Source organism: Dicentrarchus labrax, unplaced genomic scaffold, assembly GCF_905237075.1.
Source record: "Dicentrarchus labrax unplaced genomic scaffold, dlabrax2021, whole genome shotgun sequence".
NCBI classification, from domain to species: domain Eukaryota; kingdom Metazoa; phylum Chordata; class Actinopteri; family Moronidae; genus Dicentrarchus; species Dicentrarchus labrax.
Window position 1 is genome coordinate 22,954,234 of NW_026136712.1, and position 18,587 is coordinate 22,972,820.

General features: G+C 34.8%; 2 protein-coding genes and 1 long non-coding RNA gene across 12 annotated transcripts in view; 1 reads left to right on the forward strand and 2 right to left on the reverse strand.

Annotated features, from left to right (window-relative positions):
* Positions 1 to 3,874, reverse strand: part of LOC127373039 (uncharacterized) — a 4,845-nt gene extending 971 nt beyond the window's left edge. Inside the window, exons 1-2 of the long non-coding RNA XR_007886865.1 lie at positions 3,841 to 3,874; positions 2,712 to 3,162 (exon numbers count right to left, since the gene is read on the reverse strand). This is a non-coding gene — a long non-coding RNA (uncharacterized LOC127373039). The remainder of the gene's footprint in view (positions 1 to 2,711; positions 3,163 to 3,840) is intronic.
* atad1b (ATPase family AAA domain containing 1b) overlaps positions 1 to 6,712 on the forward strand; it is a 14,108-nt gene extending 7,396 nt beyond the window's left edge. For all 9 annotated transcript variants that reach the window (XM_051417056.1, XM_051417062.1, XM_051417055.1 and 6 more), the window contains 4 exons: positions 4,420 to 4,509; positions 4,587 to 4,637; positions 4,724 to 4,854; positions 5,008 to 6,712. In XM_051417056.1, coding sequence (XP_051273016.1) covers positions 4,420 to 4,509; positions 4,587 to 4,637; positions 4,724 to 4,854; positions 5,008 to 5,128 — 393 coding nt within the window. In that variant the 3' untranslated portion in view covers positions 5,129 to 6,712. The remainder of the gene's footprint in view (positions 1 to 4,419; positions 4,510 to 4,586; positions 4,638 to 4,723; positions 4,855 to 5,007) is intronic.
* Positions 6,713 to 7,972: 1,260 nt separating this feature from the next.
* Positions 7,973 to 18,044, reverse strand: minpp1b (multiple inositol-polyphosphate phosphatase 1b). 2 transcript variants are annotated; one of them, XR_007886813.1, is made up of 8 exons: positions 17,463 to 18,044; positions 13,591 to 13,770; positions 13,326 to 13,520; positions 12,478 to 12,575; positions 10,335 to 10,465; positions 10,071 to 10,204; positions 9,477 to 9,993; positions 7,973 to 8,607 (listed from the first exon to the last, which is right to left on the reverse strand). XR_007886813.1 is itself a non-coding variant. In XM_051417033.1 (7 exons), exons 1-7 carry the CDS (start codon positions 17,878 to 17,880, stop codon positions 9,746 to 9,748), a joined length of 1,404 nt encoding a protein of 467 aa, XP_051272993.1. In that variant the 5' UTR covers positions 17,881 to 18,044; the 3' UTR covers positions 7,973 to 9,745. The 2 variants fall into 2 exon arrangements, 1 of the variants encoding a protein (XP_051272993.1); XM_051417033.1 differs by having other exon boundaries at positions 7,973 to 9,993.
* Between the last annotated feature and the right edge of the window lie 543 nt (positions 18,045 to 18,587).

Genomic DNA, 18,587 nt, shown 5'->3' on the forward strand with positions numbered 1-18,587 from the left:
GTACTACACACTGTACTACACACTGTACTACACACTGTGTACACACTGTACTACACACTGTACTACACACTGTACACACTGTACTACACACTGTACACACTGACTACACACTGTACTACACACTGTACTACACACTGCACTACACACTGTGTACTACACACTGTGTACTACATACTGTACTACACACTGTACTACACACTGTACTACACACTGTACTACACACTGTACACACTGTATACACACTGCACTACACACTGTATACACACTGCACTACACACTGTACACACTGTACTACACACTGTAAATGGTAAATGGACCTGTACTTGTATAGTTTCCTTTCTATTCTTCCGACCACTCAAAGCGCTTTTACACTACGTGCCACATTCACCCTTTCACACACATTCACTCAGTGATGGCGAAGCCCATCGAACAGAAACTAATGCATTCACACACTGATGCACGGCATCGGGAGCAGTTCGGGGTTCAGTATCTTGCTCAAGGATACTTTGACATGTGTCACCAGGAACCGGGGATCAAACCAACAACCTTCCGATTAGGGGACGACCCGCTCTGCCTCTGCGTCACAGCTGCCCACTCAGTGTAACACACACTGTACTACACACTGTAACACACACTGTATACTGTCACACCCTGGCTCTTAAGGCATGACAAATATGAGAGATACACCACTTTAAGGAATAACAAAAAGCAATTTATTGAACAAAAGTCAAATTATGAAATGACCAACTAAGTACTTTAAAAATAGTGTGAATAACAGTGTAGTCAGTAGTGTAAGGTGTGCATCAGGGATAATGTGTATGTATGTTGTAAAGTGTGCAAAAGAAAATATAAGATGAGGCCACGCTGCAGTCCTCACACCACTGGCAGCGTGCCTGCAAAAAGAGAGCAACAAGTTAGTACAACTCAAACAATACGAACCAGAAGCAGCAGAGAGCTAGAACGGGCAACAGGGCCTTGATTATATAGCCTGGGAGCACCGGGCCCAGATGTTCCCAGTTGGCACCAATTAACCCCCAGTCAACACCACAATCTGACCTGGCACAAACACCAAACACTCAGTGACACCCCCCCCTTATGACGGGGTCCCAAAGGGATCACCGGATATCAAATGACAAAAAAAACATCCACCTTACGTTTTTCGATACCCACTCTGATCCTAGGTCCCACCTCTGCAACCAGGCACCTGAAAATCAGTTTAAGAGGGACGATAGGAACAGAGCAGTAACAGATGGAGCACAACATAACATGACTTTTTTCCATCTACACAACCTCATCCCACAAAGAAGACAGGGAAGAATCAGCCCTTTGGCTTTTAACCCATTCCTCCCTTGAAACAGAAGGAAGAACAGGCAAAGAGACTACAGGCTCTGCAGGAAACATACCGTCAGTACACACCGAAACAATCGGGTCTAACCCATTACCTTTACAACTCTGGGCGCGTGTAACAGCACAGACTGGAAAAACCTCTGGATATCTCCCACCATCATCCTGCTGCTTAGACACAATCGGTTTAGAAATAACCACTGGAGGCGGCGGCACGTCAGCCCACACCGTGCAACCAGCCAAGTCGTTACCCAAAATCATAGCAACATCGTCTATTGGCAATACCAACTGGTACAATGCCCTGTACCCGGTCACACTCCAGCACCATATTATGGCGTGGCACGGGAATCAAGTCTAACTCCATACCGTGCATCAGAACAAAATCCCCCGTTTCTGTCACGGGTGAAAAGGGTAGTGCAGATTCAACAATAAATGAGTGTTTAGCACCCGTGTCACGCAACACTTTAATGGGTACAAGCTCTTCACCACCAACCAAGGACACACAAGCATCAGTAATAAATGGCTCAAAACCACATCCAATGGACCTGCTCGACCCCACACTTACAGGCCTCTGGTCTGAAACAGTAGAGCACAATGTAGTTGGAGCATGCAAGGATGAGTGATGCTTAAAGTTACCCCGCGACTTCAACAGCGGATACTGTCCTTTCGAATGACCCACAACTAGGGGTGGGCGATATGGGCAAAAAATAATATCTCCTTATTTTTTGGGATTTTGGCGATAACGATAATCAGTCGATATCCTTTAAATGTGATTGGAATTGTCTGAGTTCGGGCTTGTGTCCACCAAACGCGCTTTTAGCGCTGAGAGCTCAAAAACTCATTGTCCGAGCGCCCAGCGGTGTTAAAGGTTGAACAGATTTCAACTTGAAGCACTCTGACCGTTAAACGTCTCCGCTGAGATCTTTTTACCGCCAGAGAGGTCGACCCACGTCTCGGCACTGAATCATCTGAAGTACCGGGAGCTTCAGGGACCGGAGGTGTTTGCATTTTCTCTCTACCATCACAACGCGCTGCTAAACTGTTGCAAGGAGGATGCTAGCGAGAGGTCACGTGATCATGGCCCACTAGTCATGTGACTGAATCCTGCCATGCTGTAGAGAGCGCTGCTGCTCCGTGTATTAATGGATGTGAGGAGTTTCCACGTGCGTTTCAATGTTTTTGGTGAAGTAATTTAAATACTCGATAATGGAAATTAGCACATCGTCAAAACAACAATGACGATCGCCCACCTCTACCCACAACATGGCAGTAATTACAAGCCCTGGCACCATACACACTGTACACACACACTGTACTACACACTGTACTACACACTGTACACACACACTGTACTACACACTGTACACACACTGTACTACACACTGTACTACACACTGTACACACACTGTACTACACACTGTACTACACACTGTACACACACACTGTACTACACACTGTACTACACACTACACACTGTACACACACACTGTACTACACACTGTACTACACACTGTACTACACACTGTACACACACTGTACACACACTGTACTACACACTGTACACACACACTGTACTACACACTGTACTACACACACTGTACTACACACTGTACACACACACTGTACTACACACTGTACTCACACTGTACACACACTGTACTACACACTGTACTACACACTGTACACACACACTGTACTACACACTGTACACACACTGTACACACACACTGTACACACACACTGTACTACACACTGTACACACACACTGTACACACACACTGTACTACACACTGTACACACACTGTACTACACACTGTACTCACACTGTACACACACTGTACACACACTGTACACACACTGTACACACACTGTACACACACACTGTACTCACACACTGTACTACACACTGTACTCACACTGTACACACACACTGTACTACACACTGTACTACACACTGTACTACACACACTGTACTACACACTGTACACACACACTGTACTACACACTGTACTACACACACACTGTACACACACACTGTACTACACACTGTACACACACACTGTACACACACACTGTACTACACACTGTACACACACACTGTACACACACACTGTACTACACACTGTACTACACACACACTGTACACACACACTGTACTACACACTGTACACACACACTCTACACACACACTGTACACACACACTGTACTACACACTGTACACACACACTGTACACACACACTGTACTACACACTACACACACACTGTACTACACACTGTACACACACACTGTACTACACACTGTACACACACACTGTACACACACACTGTACTACACACTGTACACACACACTGTACTACACACTGTACTACACACACACTGTACACACACACTGTACTACACACTGTACACACACACTGTACTACACACTGTACACACACACTGTACTACACACTGTACTACACACTGTACTCACACTGTACACACACACTGTACCACACACTGTACTACACACTGTACACACACACTGTACACACACACTGTACTACACTGTACTACACACTGTACACACACACTGTACACACACACTGTACACACACACTGTACTACACACTGTACTACACACTGTACACACACACTGTACTACACACTGTACTACACAGTGTACACACACACTGTACTACACACTGTACACACACACTGTACACACACACTGTACTACACACTGTACACACACACTGTACTACACACTGTACACACACACTGTACTACACACTGTACTACACACTGTACTACACACTGTACTACACACTGTACACACACTGTACACACACACTGTACTACACACTGTACTACACACTGTACCCACACACTGTACACACACACTGTACTACACACTGTACACACACACTGTACTACACACTGTACCCACACACTGTACACACACACTGTACTACACACTGTACACACACACACTGTACTACACACTGTACACACACTGTATATGTTATTATTATTATTATTATTATTACGATGATGAACTTTATATATTAATGTTGTCTGTCTGTCTGTCAGGTGATCATAATGGGAGCCACTAATCGTCCTCAAGATCTGGACTCTGCTATTCTGAGGAGAATGCCAACCAGATTCCACATCAACCAGCCGGTACGTACACAGCAGCACTTACAACAACAACAACAACAACAACAAAACAACGTTAATGTTCCGTGTTGTTCCTGTAGAGTCTGAAGCAGAGGGAGCAGATCCTCAAACTGATCCTGGAGAACGAGAGCGTGAGTTCCCCTCAAACACCCTCCTCAGTAAGATCAGCAGATCACACTGATCAATCAGTCTATTGATCACGTGTGTCTCTCTGCAGGTGGACCTGTCGGTCGATCTCGTCGACGTCGCCAAGGAAACAGACGGTTTCTCAGGAAGTGACCTCAGAGAGATGTGTCGCGACGCCGCGCTGCTCTGTGTGCGAGACTTCGTCCACACTCAGAACGACAGGTAACGGCGTTACCATGACGACACATAATTTGACGTTGAGTGTTGGATTCTCCCAATGGTGTTCACAGACCTCTGCCCTGTATCTACAGCACTGACAACTAGTCAACTTATTGGTCAATAACTATAAATACTGTGTGTGTGTTTGTCTGTCAGTCCATCAGAGGACTTCATCCGTCCGATCCATCAGATGGACCTTCAAAAGGCGATCAGTAAGATGAAGAAATCCAAGACGGCGGGCGGACACGGTGCCCTGCTGCAGGCCGCTCTGGACTGAACACACACACATTGATCACACGATGACGTCAGCCCAGCCCGCAGCCGCGGGTTCGATACCTGAGCCGTTCCGAGTGTACGTACTGACCTGCTGTCTCTCTCCATCCTGTGCCACTGCTTCTTTTTGTTTTTATTTGGATCAGCTGATCGTGCTGCTGACGTCCGTCTGACCGTGACCGCCAAAGGACACAATTCACTGTTACACAGACCGCCAGTGACCTCTGACCTCTCTGGAGTCTGACCGCCTTAAATCCCTCCACATGAAGACTTTAAACACACGTCTGTTTTTAAACTCCACTGTACAGGAAGTTTAGTTGGGTTTCAAAGTAAAAGTCTGTATATTAGACACTGACATTCTTCAGTATTTTATTTTCAGAGGTCAGAGGTCAAATCAATCATAATAAAACATTAATCACTACAAATAAATATCAGATTCTTTTTCCAAATAACTAATCAGCAGTTTAAATAAAAAGTGACACAGTACTTATGGGCCTCAGCAGCTGTTGCTATGGCGATCCCTCCATCCAGAGCTGCTCAAAAAGTTGATTGATTTAAATTTCTGGATTTTTTTGTCTTTAACTGAACTTTTATTGTGAAAATCCTCCCTCAGACTGCTGTGAAGAAGCCCAGTGAATCAGCTGACTGCTGAAATATAAATATGGTGTACAACTCAGTGATTTCCTGATCATTTTATTGGAAGTTTTCTGCCTTTTAAATCAATAAATTCTTCTTTTCCTGTAATGAAACTGATTCAATGTTGTCAAATATAAATATAATAATATTATTGGTAAATAATTAACATGGGTCGTAAAAGCTTTATCCATTTTAATTCTTTCATTAACAATATTCTATATTTATTTTTGTTAAAGTTTCTACTACATTTTGTCAGTTTGGGAACTGATTTACTTTGAAATTATTAGGAAACGACAGTCCTGAAAAGTTAATTAACGTTGGTAATTTACTAATAATTTCCTAGAAAGAATTCTTTCATTAAAGTCTGATTATTAGTTAATTACAGTTTATTGAACTTTATTTATTATATGTTTTGTTATTATTATTTATACTGGATTTATAGACAGATTTGACATTTTCTAGCTGTCCAATAATTCCTCAAATTAAAACCAGACCAATAATTAATCCACAGAAATTAATGTAAAATTAAACGGAAACAACTGATTTGTTCTTTTTATGTTTACACTGTAAAACTGTAAAATAAAAGTTTCACTATGTTCATCTGAAGCAGAAAGAAACTGTTGCACAGTGACTTTTCATCAAGTGTTCTTTATTATTATTATTATTATTTAGTTTTTATTCTGTGATGGACAGTAAAGCTTCCAATAAGGATTATTTCCTCCATTAATTGTTTGGTTTATAAAATGTCAAACAGTTAAAACTCAAAGACAAAAACTGCAAATATTCAATAATCAGAAACAGTTTTTGTTTTTTCATAAATCTGCCAAATAGTTTATAATTTTCTGATCTGAATACGGGATATTTTATCTTTTTTTACAGTGACGTTATTGGCTGTTGAGTAATGATGTAATAACTGCTGGATGATGTAATAAACGTGTCAAACTGATTCTCAGACGTTTGTCAAGTTTACAATTTATTTTTTCTCTTTATTCCAATCACAAACAGTTATTAACATTTTTAATTATAATTCTTACAGCTGATTTTATGATTAATCTTTCTTTATTATCAGGATATTATGCTGCTATAGGCCTAGACTATCGGGGGATTTCCCATGGTGCACTGAGCTCCTCTCTTCCTCTCTCTTTCTGCACTCATTCATGTTCCATTAATGCATGTTACTAACTTCACTTCTTCCCCGGAGTTCTTGTGCTTTCTCGTCTCGCAGGTTCTCATGGATCCTGGTGGAGCCTCCTGCCATGGTCCTGCTAGATTGCCATTGCTAATATTACTGATATTATCATTATTATTATTATTATTAATATTATTATTACTACAGTTACTATTGTTGCTGTTGCCACTGCTCATTGTCCCCCATCGTTCTTGTCATCGTCATCTTCTTCATGTTCATCATCATCAGTGACTATTAGTGTAGTTGTTGCTACTGTTGTTGCTGTGCACCTGTCTGTCTGTCTGTCTGTCTGTCTGTCTGTCTCTCTCTCTCTCTGTGTCTGTCTCTCTCTCTCTCTCTCCCACCCACTTGGAGTCGGGGTCTATTTGAGATAACTTCTGCTATACAAATAAAATTTAATTGAATGTGTGTGCTGCGACCACTTCCTGTGAAAGTATAAAATAAACTTTTAGAAATATTTTATTTTCTGTTGTTGGTCTTTCTTCACATTGAAATAAGAAATAACAAAAAGTTACAATTAGTACACATATACCGCACACAATATATATATATATATATATATATATATATATATATATATAAGCATGCATTGTAGTGTATATATATTATTATAAGATGTGTGGGCCAGTTTAAATGAAAATAGATGTTTATGTTTCTTAAACTAATAACGTTACTAAAGAATATTCGTATTCAGTAGTTGAACATAAATATTGTGAACCAGTTCCAGAAATGAACGCTGAGAAAATAAAAATATTGGTAAAAACTAAATGTATTTCTATATTATATAGCAGAAAAAACAGTATTCATATCAGATAACAAATACTACAATATTGATACGTCTGCAATGGATCAATTTATTATTATGATGTCAGTTCCTGTAAGTGAACATATCGATCCTGATTGGATAATTGTCTGTGTAAAGTTCAGTTTTATAGTGTATCAATATATTAATATTAGATTATATCAATATTAAAGTAATATATTAATCATTATATATGAGATATTTTAGTAATAGGACAGGAAACAGTTGTGAAAAAGTTTATTAAAGCTCTTCAATTACAAACATTTGGCATCCGTCGTTCTGCAAAAAAAGGAAGTGAAAGAAAGAAGCACCAACTGAAAACGTAAACAATGTGAACAACAAACAAAAACAACATAAATAACATAAAGTGAAGAAAGCTGAGTCACTTTTTTAAAATCAACAATAAAATAATAATGAACCCTGAAACAACAAAACCTCTCAAATCAAAAAGTCCAAATCAATAACAAAATCAATAAAAACAACAACAAACAAATGTGTATAAAATGAATCAAACAGCTGATAATAAACCAGAATAAATAAAGAAATAAATCATCTTTAATCTGTCAAAATGAACCAATAAAAACTGACTCTGGTTTACAGCAGATTAAAGGGCAAAGGTCACCATTAAAGGGTCAAAGGTCACCAAAGTCAAACCAAAGAAAAGTGTCAGTTTCAATCTGAGGAAGAAATAATAAAGTGTTTCTCACCAACTTAAAAAACAAAATCAGTTAAACACAAATGTAATACAATTAAACATTTTAATGATTCATTCAATAATTTATTGGCACCTATTTATTCTTTAATGTCTAATTAATCAATATTCTCCTTCTTCTTGCTGCTCGTCCTGATGGTGGCACTGCAACAAATCAATAAATCAATGAGTCATGAACTGTATTGGTTTTTGTTTTCAGTTTTATCTGATCAATACACCCTCACCATCACCTGCTCTTCCTTAGGAATAATTCATACCATTGACCCTCCGGATGTTAAAGTTGCCGTAGGAACTTTCACCAGAAGGAGGCGCCGCCGAGCACAAACGTTCAGATGTTTATAAAGTCAGAAACCAACGAATGAACAAGACTCCTCCAAAGATCGTTAATGTTTGACTGGAAATCCTCAGAATGGATAAATAACGTGATTGTAGAAGTATGAATGGATAAATAACGTGATTGTAGACATCTGAATGGATCAATAACGTGATTGTAGACGTATGAATGGATCAATAACGTGATTGTAGAAGTATGAATGGATAAATAACGTGATTGTAGACATCTGAATGGATCAATAACGTGATTGTAGACGTATGAATGGATCAATAGCGTAATTTAGATGTATGAATGGATCAATAACGTGATTGTAGACGTATGAATGGATCAATAGCGTAATTTAGATGTATGAATGGAACAATAATTTGATTGTAGACGTATGAATGGATCAATAAACATATTGTACAGTTTGTTTCTTAAGAATAAAACACAGCCGCCCCTGTTATTGTCCCTGTGTAACCCCAGAGCGCCACCGTCCTGTTTCCAGGTTTGTTGTTGTTGTTGTTAGACCTTGAATGATATCATGATTGTTAATTATAGTGTAAACAGATATTATTATTTAATTTCCTGTAGTAGATATTTATGTCATACGATCAATAATAGACTGATCAGTAATCAGGTCAGATCTGTTCATCCTGTTATTATTGATCACAGTTACTGCTGATTATTGATTACTCACTCGCTGTTCTTGTGGACTGGAGCCGATATTTCTGGATCAATAACGTCACAGTTGGACCAATCAGCTGACAGGAAGTTTCCCAGAAACCACCAGTGTGACCAACGTTTGTCCAGATAGATCAATCAGTCCTATTGATCACTGCCGTTTGCTCAGTGTAGAGAACGCCGTGAGTTCGAAGCCCACAGCAGACATTTACTGTTGCTAAGCTGTGATTGGACGCAGGCCGTCGGGGGGCGGGGCTCTGAGGTAGGACGAGGATTCTGGTCCTCTCAGAGTTCTGTGTTCGGTCCGCGTCCAGGTCTTCCCTCACACTCCTTGTGGAAGTCGCAGCCGTCCAGCAGGTGGCGGTACGTGGCGCGGACGTCACGGTAGAGCGGCGCGTCCTCGTCCAGCCCCGGGAATCGAACCGGGGCCTCGTTGAGGAGCGGCTGCAGCCGCGGCCCCCGCTGGCAGTCGTACAGGACAAAGATCAGGTTGGCGGCGTACGGGACAATGAAGCTGCTCCGGAAACTCCTCCCTGTCAGACAGGAAACACTTAATGAAACCCGGAGGTGAGCTCTGATTGGACGTCAGGGTGGAGGCGGGGCTTCCTACCGTGCTGTGTGTGGTAGTTGCTGGCAGTGGGCGGAGTCTGGTCCTTGAAGAGTCCCAGCAGGGACAGCAGGGGGAGCAGCGTCTCCGCATGACCCACCAGGATGGAGGCGGGCTCTGGGGGCGCCTCCGTGGACCTGACGGACCGCACCAATCGATAATCAATAATCAGTGGTTCATAATCAGTAAACACGATTAATAATCAGTGATCAATAATTAGTTATCAATAATTAGTGATCAATGATTACTGACTGTGATGTCACTGACCTGCGGGGGCGTCCTGCTTTGTCCAACGTCCTGAAGACGTGATGGAAGAGAGGACAGCTGGACAGACCGCTGATCATGTGACCATGAGAGCGTTTCCAGTACTGCTTCAGGTCCGACTGATACTGCAGTACCTATATATAATATAATAATATATAATATAATATAATAATATATAATATAATATATAATATAATATATAATATATAATATAATATATAATATAATATAATATATAATATAATATAATATATAATATATAATATAATATAATATAATATATAATATAATAATATATAATATAATATAATATATAATATAATATAATATAATATAATATAATATAATATAATATATAATATAATATATAATATAATATATAATATATAATATAATATATAATATATAATATAATATAATATAATATATAATTTAATATATAATATAATATATAATATAATATAATAATAATATATAATATAATATATAATATAATATAATAATATAATATAATATATAATATAATATAATAATAATATAATATAATAATATAATATAATATATAATATATAATATATAATATAATATAATAATATAATATAATATATAATATAATAATATAATATAATATATAATATAATATATAATATATAATATAATATATAATATAATAATGTAATATAATATATAATATAATATATAATATAATATATAATATATAATATAATATATAATATAATATAATATAATAATATAATATAATATTATATATTATATTATATTATATATTATATTATTATATTATATAATAATAATAGCCAGCCGTTACTCTGATCAGCCGCACTTAAATTTACAGCGTATTCACTTCCGGTTTTCAAAATAAAGGTATTAAGAACAGTAAGCTATAATTCGCACCTACATTTAAAATAAAATATGTTATGTTAAATTGTTTCATGCGCTCATGATGAATAAAAAACATACTTAATATCAAACATTTTTACTGCACCAATGTGGAGTCATTACTCTGTGTCATTACTCTGTGTGTCATTACTCTGTCTCATTACTCTGTGTCTCATTACTCTGTGTCATTACTCTGTGTGTCATTACTCTGTCTCATTACTCTGTGTGTCATTACTCTGTCTCATTACTCTGTGTCTCATTACTCTGTGTCTCATTACTCTGTGTCATAACTCTGTGTGTCATTACTCTGTGTCTCATTACTCTGTGTCATTACTCTGTGTGTCATTACTCTGTGTCTCATTACTCTGTGTCATTACTCTGTGTCTCATTACTCTGTGTCTCATTACTCTGTGTCATTACTCTGTGTGTCATTACTCTGTGTCTCATTACTCTGTGTCATTACTCTGTGTGTCATTACTCTGTGTCTCATTACTCTGTGTCTCATTACTCTGTCTCATTACTCTGTGTCATTACTCTGTGTGTCATTACTCTGTCTCATTACTCTGTGTCTCATTACTCTGTGTCTCATTACTCTGTGTGTCATTACTCTGTGTCTCATTACTCTGTGTCTCATTACTCTGTGTGTCATTACTCTGTCTCATTACTCTGTGTCATTACTCTGTGTCTCATTACTCTGTGTCTCATTACTCTGTGTCTCATTACTCTGTCTCATTACTCTGTGTCTCATTACTCTGTGTCTCATTACTCTGTCTCATTACTCTGTGTCTCATTACTCTGTGTCTCATTACTCTGTGTCATTACTCTGTGTCTCATTACTCTGTGTCATAACTCTGTGTGTCATTACTCTGTGTCTCATTACTCTGTGTCATTACTCTGTGTGTCATTACTCTGTCTCATTACTCTGTGTCTCATTACTCTGTGTGTCATTACTCTGTGTCATTACTCTGTGTCATTACTCTGTCTCATTACTCTGTGTCTCATTACTCTGTGTCTCATTACTCTGTGTCATTACTCTGTGTGTCATTGATCCGCGCCTCCGTTCAGGAAGTCCATCCCACAGTTTGCAGCCAGCTAGCAGCCTGGCCGGCAGGAATGGAGTCAGTCAGCAGACAACGTTAACGCAGATATGGATCATTGATATATCGGATATCTGCGCAGGTTGGATCGGTCCCGATACCGATACGGGATCGGATCTATGATGCCGTGTATTTGTGTGTATTTGTACCTTAGCGGCGTCCTCGTCGAACAGGAAACACCACGGCGAGTGCAGAGATTTGATGGACAGTTCGTAAGAACACAAGAAGAACGCTGCTTCCACCAGATCTACAGGAGCCACACAGGGACAATCTTCAGTTCAGGACACAATCTGTTACTGTAGAACCGCACAGCGCCCTCTGCTGGTGGAAACTGGCTGCTGCTTCTCTATTGGCTGATCTGGAGTCAGCTGACGTCACCAACCGACAGTTCGTCCCTCTGAGCTGCTAGCTTAGCTTATCTTCTTAGCTACAGCCAGGTAGCACACAGAAACTTAGCGTGAACTTACAACCGGCGTGAATGTGCTTCTAGTGACTCTGTTAGCTCTCAGTTAGCTCTGTTAGCTCCGTTAGCTCTCAGTTAGCTCTGTTAGCTCTCAGTTAGCTCTGTTAGCTCTCAGTTAGCTCTCAGTTAGCTCTGTTAGCTCCGTTAGCTCTCTGTTAGCTCCGTTAGCTCTCTGTTAGCTCTCAGTTAGCTCCGTTAGCTCCGTTAGCTCTCTGTTAGCTCCGTTAGCTCCGTTAGCTCTCAGTTAGCTCTGTTAGCTCCGTTAGCTCTCAGTTAGCTCTCAGTTAGCTCCGTTAGCTCCGTTAGCTCTCTGTTAGCTCCGTTAGCTCTCTGTTAGCTCCGTTAGCTCCGTTAGCTTCGTTAGCTCGTTAACGTTGAATCTCTTTCTGATTGTTAAAAATAATTAAAATACAGAGAATGTATCAGAATATCAGGAAAACTCATCTCTGATCAATATTCTCAGGAAATAATCAAACCTGGTGCAGTGACAGTGTTCATTGATCAGGTGATCAGCAGTTATTGATCAGCTGTTACCTGGTGTGAGGCTCTGATGATGAAGACCCAGTCTGTCAGCGATCCTCTTCCTCACTGCCTCCATCTCCTCCCCGTGTTTGAACCTCTCCACCTCCAGCAGCGCCGTGCGGTTCTTCTCCACGCCCTCCACGTAACCACGGCAACGCTCGAAGAAACGCATCAGCTCGTCGTCCACCTGGTGGCTGTACTGCACCTCTGCAGCGGAGACACGGGTTACAATCACCAATCAATAATCAATAGCGCTGCGTGTGCCGCTGAGACGGACCTGAGCGCCCCCACTGCAGACCCTCCTGGAACGCCTCCACGCTGCTCACACAGCGGTGCTTCGAGCTGCTCCTCAGACGGATCCTCCTCGTGTTCTCCTCCGACAGCAGCGCCGGGAACAGCGCCGACAGACGCCGCGCCAGATTCCTCAGGTCCTCCCTGCCCTTCATCACCAGCTGACCTGAGGAAGAGGAGGAGTTTAATATCAGAAATGTCCGGCAGCATAACGTTACGGTGTGGCTCTGGCGTCGGTCGCTTCGTGGTGTTGGTTATTAGCATGGAGCTAACGGTCCAGATATAATCTATTTCAGATAGAAACGTTATTCTAAATATGAGTTCAGTTATTTTACAGCGGCCACTGGTGGCGCTGTTAACTACAGTTTAATGAACGTTACATAGAGGAGCTTTAATTTATTAATTTATTATTATTATAGTTTATTATTGTTTATTAATATTTATTAATATTTATTAGAGTTTATTAAGTTATTATTGTTTATAATATTTGTTATTGTGTATTAGTATTATTATAGTTTACTAATATTTATTACTGTTTATTAATATTTATTATTGTTTATTAATATTTATTAAAGTTTATTAAGTTATTATTGTTTATAATATTTGTTATTGTGTATTAGTATTATTATAGTTTACTAATATTTATTACTGTTTATTAATATTTATTATTGTTTATTAATATTTATTAAAGTTTATTAAGTTATTATTGTTTATAATATTTGTTATTGTGTATTAGTATTATTATAGTTTACTAATATTTATTACTGTTTATTAATATTTATTATAGTTTATTAATAGTTATTATTGTTTATTAATATTATTATAGCTTATTAATAGTTATTGTTTATTAATAGTTATTATTGTTTATAATATTTATTAAAGTTTATTAATAGTTATTGTTTATTAATAGTTATTATTGTTTATAATATTTATTATAGTTTATTAATATTTATTAATAATTATTATAGTTTATTAATATTTATTACTGTTTATTAATATTTATTACTGTTTATTAATATTTATTATAGTTTATTAATAGTTATTATTGATTATTAATAGTTGTTATTGTTTATTAATATTTATTATAGTTTATTAATAGTTATTATTGATTATTAATATTTGTTATTGTTTATTAATAGTTGTTATTGTTTATTAATAGTTATTATTGTTTATAATATTTATTATATTTATTAATAGTTATTGTTTATTATTATTTATTATAATTTACTAATAGTTGTTATTGATTATTAATAGTTGTTATTGTTTATTAATATTTATTATAATTTATTAATAGTTGTTATTGTTTATAATATTTATTATAATTTATTAATAGTTGTTATTGTTTATTAATAGTTGTTATTGTTTATTAATATTTATTATAATTTATTAATAGTTGTTATTGATTATTAATATTTATTATAATTTATTAATAGTTGTTATTGTTTATAATATTTATTATAATTTATTAATAGTTGTTATTGTTTATAATATTTATTATAATTTATTAATAGTTGTTATTGTTTATAATATTTATTATAATTTATTAATAGTTGTTATTGATTATTAATATTTGTTATTGTTTATTAATAGTTGTTATTGTTTATTAATAGTTATTATTGTTTATAATATGTATTATAATTTATTAATAGTTGTTATTGATTATTAATATTTGTTATTGATTATTAATAGTTGTTATTGTTTATTAATAGTTGTTATTGTTTATTATTATTTATTATAATTTATTAATAGTTGTTATTGTTATTAATAGTTGTTATTGATTATTAATAGTTGTTATTGTTATTAATAGTTGTTATTGTTTATTAATATTTGTTATTGTTTATTAATAGTTGTTATTGTTTATTAATATTTATTAATATTTATTAGAGTTTATTAAGTTATTATTGTTTATAATATTTGTTATTGTGTATTAGTATTATTATAGTTTACTAATATTTATTACTGTTTATTAATATTTATTACTAGTTTATTAATATTTTTATTAAAGTTTATTAAGTTATTATTGTTTATAATATTTGTTATTGTGTATTAGTATTATTATAGTTTACTAATATTTATTACTGTTTATTAATATTTATTATAGTTTATTAATAGTTATTATTGTTTATTAATATTATTATAGCTTATTAATAGTTATTGTTTATTAATAGTTATTATTGTTTATAATATTTATTAAAGTTTATTAATAGTTATTGTTTATTAATAGTTATTATTGTTTATAATATTTATTATAGTTTATTATTAATAATTATTATAGTTTATTAATATTTATTACTGTTTATTAATATTTATTACTGTTTATTAATATTTATTATAGTTAATTAATAGTTATTATTGATTATTAATAGTTGTTATTGTTTATTAATATTTATTATAGTTTATTAATAGTTATTATCGATTATTAATATTTGTTATTGTTTATTAATAGTTGTTATTGTTTATTAATAGTTATTATTGTTTATTATATTTATTATATTTATTAATAGTTATTGTTTATTATTATTTATTATAATTTACTAATAGTTGTTATTGTTTATTAATAGTTGTTATTGTTTATTAATATTTATTATTGTTTATTTATAGTTGTTATTGATTATTAATAGTTGTTATTGTTTATTAATATTTGTTATTGATTATTAATATTTGTTATTGTTTATTAATATTTGTTATTGATTATTAATAGTTGTTATTGTTTATTATTATTTATTATAATTTATTAATAGTTGTTATTGTTTATTAATAGTTGTTATTGATTATTAATATTTATTATAATTTATTAATAGTTGTTATTGATTATTAATATTTGTTATAATTTATTAATAGTTGTTATTGTTTATTATTATTTATTATTATTTATTAATATTTGTTATTGTTTATTAATAGTTGTTATTGATTATTAATAGTTGTTATTGATTATTAATAGTTGTTATTGATTATTAATATTTGTTATTGTTTATTAATAGTTGTTATTGATTATTAATAGTTGTTATTGATTATTAATATTTGTTATTGATTATAATATTTGTTATTGATTATTAATAGTTGTTATTGATTATTAATATTTATTATAATTTATTAATAGTTGTTATTGTTTATAATATTTATTATAATTTATTAATAGTTGTTATTGATTATTAATATTTGTTATTGATTATAATATTTGTTATTGTTTATTAATAGTTGTTATTGTTTATTAATAGTTGTTATTGATTATTAATATTTGTTATTGTTTATTAATAGTTGTTATTGATTATTAATAGTTGTTATTGATTATTAATATTTGTTATTGTTTATTAATAGTTGTTATTGTTTATTAATAGTTGTTATTGATTATTAATATTTATTATTGTTTATTAATAGTTGTTATTGATTATTAATAGTTGTTATTGATTATTAATATTTGTTATTGATTATTAATAGTTGTTATTGATTATTAATAGTTGTTATTGTTTATTAATAGTTGTTATTGTTTATAATATTTATTATAATTTATTAATAGTTGTTATTGATTATTAATATTTGTTATTGATTATTAATAGTTGTTATTGTTTATTAATAGTTGTTATTGTTTATTATTATTTATTATAATTTATTAATAGTTGTTATTGATTATTAATAGTTGTTATTGATTATTAATAGTTGTTATTGATTATTAATAGTTGTTATTGTTTATTAATATTTGTTATTGTTTATTAATAGTTGTTATTGATTATTAATATTTTTATTTATTAATATTTGTTATTGATTATTAATAGTTGTTATTGATTATTAATAGTTGTTATTGATTATTAATAGTTGTTATTGTTTATTAATATCTGTTTAATGCTGATGGTTCCTCACCGTCCATGTCCTCTGTGTACCAGTTCTCCCAGCGGCTCCGGATGTCCGTCAGCCAGCTCTCGGTGGTGTCGGTGGTGTCGGTGGTCTCGGTGTCTCTGCCGGTCCGGACCAGCTGGCTCAGTCTCTGGATCCTGCGGATGTTCTGGACGGTGGGGAACCGGCTGCCGTGCCGGATGACGGCAGTGATGTGGACCGGGGTGCAGCGCTCGTTGGGTGGAGGTTTTAACACGGACCTGTTCACGGACAGGACGTCCCGCAGCAGGTGCGGGTTCACCTCCTCATAGCGGGTCTTGGTTCCGAAGTAAGCGGCGATCGGCGGGACGTCGGGGACCGGCTGAGAGCCGCAGGAGAGCCGGGTCAGAACCAGGCTGAGAGCCGCCACCAGGAGACTGTTCCTGGGCGGGAACCCGGAGAACATGTCGGCGGGTAAAAGATGTTAAATATATTGTTGTTGTTGTTGTTGTTGTTGTTGTTGTTGTCCTTATTTAATTTAATAAACCTCGACAGGAACGTTTCATCGACTCTAACATCCGGAACCTTTGTGTGCTTTGTTGTTGTTCCGGGTTCGTATGACCTTTGACCTCTCTGCTGTTCAGATCCAAAATGGCCGACAGAAAACATTCACGGAGTTTTTAACGCGACGCTTTTTCTTCTACTACTAGAACTACAATTGATCAATAATGATTTAATGTATTCATTAATACACACAGGTAGTTACTATAGTACTTGGACTGCATATCTCATCATTATAAATCAGTATTATTGATCAATGTGGCTTCATGTCGCGTCAAGTTCCGGTAAATAAACATTTCCGTTTAATGTAACCGTTTTATTTCAAAATAAAAGCTTGATTAACAAACGCTTGAATTCAGCCTCAAATTATTTTGTAATAGTTTTTATTTTTAAAATTGGAAAAATAGAAATATATCAAAGGTACCGAACTAACACAAACTAATGTTAGTATTATAATATACATTTAAAGTAATTTGTATTTACATTAATAAATGGGACAATCTAACTATTTAACAAACAAATATTAAATACATTTCATGATTTCCCCCCTTTTTTACAACACAAAAAACTAAAATAAATAGAAATGACAGAGTAGAACAGAATAAAATAAAG